The sequence below is a fragment of the Spinacia oleracea genome, chromosome 5 (assembly GCF_020520425.1).
Source record: "Spinacia oleracea cultivar Varoflay chromosome 5, BTI_SOV_V1, whole genome shotgun sequence".
NCBI lineage: Eukaryota > Viridiplantae > Streptophyta > Magnoliopsida > Caryophyllales > Amaranthaceae > Spinacia > Spinacia oleracea.
Genome location: NC_079491.1, coordinates 19,278,516 through 19,284,023, shown reverse-complemented (window position 1 = coordinate 19,284,023; position 5,508 = coordinate 19,278,516). Strand labels below are relative to the sequence as shown.

The 5,508-nt window shown below is 32.4% G+C and overlaps 1 protein-coding gene across 1 annotated transcript; it reads right to left on the bottom strand.

The window, feature by feature from the left end:
* Positions 1-1,106: 1,106 nt before the first annotated feature.
* On the bottom strand, positions 1,107-3,451 carry LOC110796419 (uncharacterized). The gene is made up of 4 exons (XM_056828189.1): positions 3,258-3,451; positions 3,049-3,167; positions 2,325-2,389; positions 1,107-1,360 (listed from the first exon to the last, which is right to left on the bottom strand). Exons 1-4 carry the CDS (start codon positions 3,372-3,374, stop codon positions 1,344-1,346), a joined length of 318 nt encoding a protein of 105 aa, XP_056684167.1. The 5' UTR covers positions 3,375-3,451; the 3' UTR covers positions 1,107-1,343.
* Positions 3,452-5,508: the final 2,057 nt, after the last annotated feature.

Sequence of the window (5,508 nt, the reverse complement as noted above, 5' to 3'; positions counted from 1 at the left end):
TGTACTTTGTAGCCATCTATAACCGCATTCGTGTGCGAGCCAATGCACAAACATCCTTACCTTTTATGGTCCCTATTTCCTATTATATTGATCTTTCTATCTATTTCAGAGCCTATACACTTACTTACACATCTTTTTTTCCACAATAAATAATTCATGCACTATCAATTTCTTTCAATAAATAATGAATTCACTACCCCGCTTGTAATTAGTTTATTAAATTCAATTCAAATTAATCTCCAAAAACTTTGTATTGGTCGATGCGTAACTCATATTAAAATACGGAGGAAGTATATGGAGTGCAATGGATTCGAAATTCTTGTTACATTGTTCAAAACATTGTTCAAAATGTAGGTAAATTGTTCGTCTTTATTTTTATTCATTAATATTAATATAAATACAATATTTCATGTTAATACGTTCTAGTTTTTTAGTGTACGTATTTAAAATTAAAATAAATAATTAGTTGAAGAACTCAATACTTAATATAAGAAATAGTTAAATCATGAGCAAAGTCAAATGAATAATGTGTAATTTACAATAAATTGGATGAAATTTATTTTTGAAGATTAATATTGATTACGAATATTAATAATAATTGTAGGTTTTTACTTAAACTTAGTTATGAAAAATCAGATCAGATCAGACCAGACATATTAGATCAGAAAAAAAAAAAAGTTCAAATCAGGAGAAAAAAGGTGAACTAAACGGGGCCTTAGTCCTTGTGGAAAAAAGACCCTTGCTTGTCGGAAGTTAGGATTTGTTTGATTAGTGGAAGTTAGTAACGACCTAATTTTTCCTTAATCAACTAGAGCGGTATGAGATTCGTCTTAAACATTTTGAAGGCCACATTCTAATCTAAAAAATTGGGTCCCTAATTTAGAAAAATGTATGATTTAAATAGCTCTTATGTTCAAAAAAGTTAATAGAGTTAAAAGTTGTTCGATTATGTAACACCCCGACAATTCCCATTTTCTAAAATAACCCTTTTTAAATATAACTCTAGGGAATTATCAAAGTATTTGTAACACCCCGACAATTCTCTCTTTTCTAAAACAACATTTTAATATAAAACGTAGAGAATTATCAAGGCATTATCGCCCGTGTGAAAACGTAACGGCTTATTCAGAATTTTGCAGCGGAAAACATAAAACTAACTTTAGGTTTATAAATAATCGATTACATAGTTAATCCCAAAACCAATCAACGAAAATAAGATCAACTAACAAGTTTAAAGTCCAATTAAACAAACCCAAGTTAACTTAGCAAATCAAAACTAAATACAAGCTCTCTATTCCCGATCCCAATGATGCAACATCTTCAAACCTGCAGATGGACAATGCTTATTGATCCTTAGAGACTGCTCACCAAAGATTGGGTCATCGCAGGATCAATAAGGCATAGCCATGATCAACATGCACAAGCAAAAGCACGTAATCAGCAAAGCTGAGTATTACATACTAAATCAATAATAATCCTAACATGATTCTATTAAACGAACAATCCTAACATGGTACTAAATAAAACATAAGCAAGGATAATCCAGATATATTGACTTGAAGACTATACTTGACTGAACTAGACCTTTGTATCATTAACATTATTTTAATTGAAATAGTCAATGGACTGAGTTGTCTACTAGAAACTTCTTCTTCTTCACTAAGGAAGACGAGGTACGGGCGCGACTCCGTAAACCCCAATGACCTGCGATATCGAGGGACTTTTTAAATAAAAATAGAACCGGTGATCAATCCGGCCCCAGAAAAAGCCATAGGCTACCCATGACCCCAACTCCTGATTGTCCGTCACTTTAGACGTGCACAGTCTAAAGCTATTGCTATTCATTTTCACTTTACATGACTTAACTTTTAATACTTGGTTATGACTCATCAAACATAAATATTATATTCAACAAGTAAACACAACTTCTTTTATCTTTGAATTAAACCAGTGATCACAACATTCAACCAAGAGCCAATTCCAACTATTTTAATCCTTCCTTTATCCATATTTTAAAAACCTTTATTAGGTATAAGGTTCAACTACCAAACAAGGTCCTCGACCCTTATAAAGTAGTGAAAATCTAAAGAGGAACAACGATCAATAAAGATCTAAACCAATATTAAATACTATAAAGTTCCCCAAAACCAACATGCTTGCATCAATATTCCATGCTAACATGATTCAATTCTTATAAATAAAGTTCTATGTTCAACGCATTAATTCAACGACATTAAACATGAAACTCCAACATAAACAAGTTCATAAATATATTCATCATATTCTCAATACAACACACATCCAAGCACACGGTATGTACGTACCTTGTGTAAACAAACTGATAGGCCACTTTAACGAATTCAAAAGTCGCCCACAAAGAATTCTCCGCCTAAAAACAACCAATAAAATTCCCCAATCAATTTCAAACAATTTACAGCAATACTAGAGTACTCTAAATACATCCTAAACATATTTTGTACCATCCTCAATATCGAAACTTAACTAATTAACCTCCAAGCATAATAACTATTAAACTAATGATCCCAAATCGTTCTAAACTCCAATAAAACATCCCTTTTAAAATTTCCAGCAATCTAAAATAATTAAAAACTTGCTCAAAATATATTCAACCTCTTTAAAATCATAAAAATAATAACTTTAATAATATATAATCGTTCTATTATGATTTAAAGCCATTAAAACCTCAAAAGTCACACTTTACTACTTAAAGACACTAATTTAACCAATATAATATAATCTGAAAATTAGTAACTTTATTATATAATTCGTATAATCTGAAATCTATAATTTAAATCATAAAAACTATAACTTTAATTCAAGAAAACATAATTCGAATTAATAAAACATGATTAAACCCTAACTTATATTTTAATCAACCAAAACTGAAAATAATTAGTTTATAATATCAACTCCAAATCTGAAAATCATATTCAAACCATAAAGATTATAAATTTAATTCAAGAACATAATTAGAATTAATCAACATAATTAAAACATTTAATTAGCTTAGGGTTTAAGAAAATCAACCAAATCAAGAGGAGAGAACGTGCTGGTCGGCGATAGGGTTGCGCGGCGGCGAGCAGGGGTGGCGGAAAGAGGTTAGCGACGAGCCGAAGGTGACTGCGGTGGTGCTGGGCTGGTGGTTGCTGGTTTGAACACAGAGCATCAAGTGAGAAAGAGGGGAAGCACACATACGAAATAAGGACAGAAACGCGAAGGGAGAGGAGGAGAGTTACCGGAATGGCGGAGGAGGAACGACGGTGGTCGGGTGGCGCGACTGTGTCGACGGCGGCTGGCAGAAGCAAGGGACGCAGCGTGAGGGAGGAGGAAAGTCTTGGGGCTTGAGAGTTCATGTGATTGCAAGGGGAGAAGATGAGGGTTTTTCTTTTTCTTTTCTCTTTTGGGTTTGCACGTGAATTAGAGGGAGAGAAGGATTGCTTTGGGTTTTTTTTGTGATTTGGGCTTTGCAAAATGGGCTAGAAATAGGATTTGGCTCTTATGATTTGAATCCAAAGATGGATAGGATCGTTTTCTAAATTCAATCGAACGGAAAGGATCGTTTTCTAAATTCAATCGAACGGAATTTCGTAATTCAAATTCGTTTTAACTTAAAATTCTAAAATCATTTTCGATTTCGTAAATCGTTGAAAATATTAAAAAGTAATAAATAAATATACGTTAATTATATATTTATTACTAAAGTTCATAAATTCCATTTAAATATAAATAATATACGTTAAAATATATTAATAAAATTTATAAATTTACGGGGGATTACAGTATTATCGTCTGTGTGAAAACGTAACGGCTTATTCAGAATTTTGCAGCGGAAAACATAAAACTAACTTTTAGGTTCATAAATAATCTTATTACATATTAGGTCCAAAACCAATTAACTGAAATAAGGAAATACGAATAATACGACAAATTTCAAATTAAGTTAACAAACCAAATCATTTAATAAAGCAAATATAACTACAAGCTCTCTAATCCCGATCCCAATGATGCATCATCTTCAAACCTGTAGATGGGCAACGCTTATTGATCCTTAGAGACTGCTCACCAAAGATGGGTCATCACAGGATCAATAAGGCATAGCCATGATCAACACACACAAACAAAGCACGTAATCAGCAAAGCTGAGTACTACATACTAAAACAATAATAATCCTAATATGATACTATTAACGAACAACCCTAACATGATACTAATGAACATAAACAAGGGCAGACAAAACATGATAATTTGACGACCATACTTAACTAGACTAGGCTAGACTGGACTGGACTTTTATAACAATACTAAGGAAGACGAGGTACGGGCGCGACTCTGTAACCTCAGTGACTTGCGATATCGAGGAACGTTTGAATAAAAATAGGACACGGTGATCAATCCGGTCCAAATTAAAGGCCATGGGCTACCACCATGAACCCCAACTCATGTTTGTCCGTCAATTTAGACGTGCACAGTCTAAAGCTATTGCTACTCAGTTTCACTTTACATGATTTACAAATTGACACCCTGTTATGACTCAACAATCACATAAGGCATACAATCCACATTTATTTACAACTGTTTTTATCTTGGAATTAAGTAAGTGATCATAAAGGCATCAAACAAGACTCATTCCAATTAACTCCAATCCTTCCTTTAATACTGATCAACCCTGTATATGGGTATAAGGTTTCAACTTACTAAATGAGGTCATCGACCCTCATAAAGTAGTGAAAAGCTAAAAGGGAACAACAATCCACTGATCTGAATTATATACAAAGTAATCTAGTGTTCCCAATCAAACATGTTTGTATCAACCATCCATACTAACATGCTATAATCCTCAAAATGCAATATAGGTTCAATATGTCTAACCAACAGTATTAAACATGCAATATTCAACCTGACTAAATTCATCAACGATATCAACATAACCAAGTTCATCAACAATTCAACATGGTTTCAACAATTAGCACACATTCCAAGCACACAGGTATGTACGTACCTTGTGTAAACAAACTGATAGGCCACTTTAACACTTTCAAAAGTCGCCTAAAGAGAATTCTCCGCCTAAACAACCAACAAGTAATCTCAATCAATTTCTAATCATTGACAACCATAATAAAGCATTCTAAATGCATCCTAAATATATTTAGAACTTTCCCCAATATCAAAACTTGAACATTTGCTTTCCTAGCATCATAATTATTGAACTAGTGATTGAAATTCGTTGAAAACTTTTGCAAACATCGTACTTTAAATTTTCAGCAATATAAATTCATTTAAAAACTTCACCAAGGTCAATCTACGTTCCTAGTATCTCAAAACAACCAATTCAACAATTCATACTCAACCTACCATGATTAATAATCATAAAAACTTTGAATTTCATACTTTAAACCATCAAAACCAATATTTCAATGTCATTAGGTAATCTGAAAATCAATAACTTTATTATAAATTCATATAATCTTAAATTTATAATTTAAATC

What these genes read in the sequence shown, in the direction of transcription:
- LOC110796419 (XM_056828189.1), bottom strand. Translation starts at nt 3,374, where the DNA reads ATGAACTCTCAAGCCCCAAGACTTTCCTCCTCCCTCACGCTGCGTCCC. An exon ending in GTTCCTCCTCCGCCATTCCG is followed by an intron (nt 3,168 to 3,257) that starts GTAACTCTCCTC and finishes TGTTCAAACCAG; the next exon opens with CAACCACCAGCCCAGCACCA. An exon ending in CGTTCTCTCCTCTTGATTTG is followed by an intron (nt 2,390 to 3,048) that starts GTTGATTTTCTT and finishes GGTTGTTTTTAG; the next exon opens with GCGGAGAATTCTTTGTGGGC.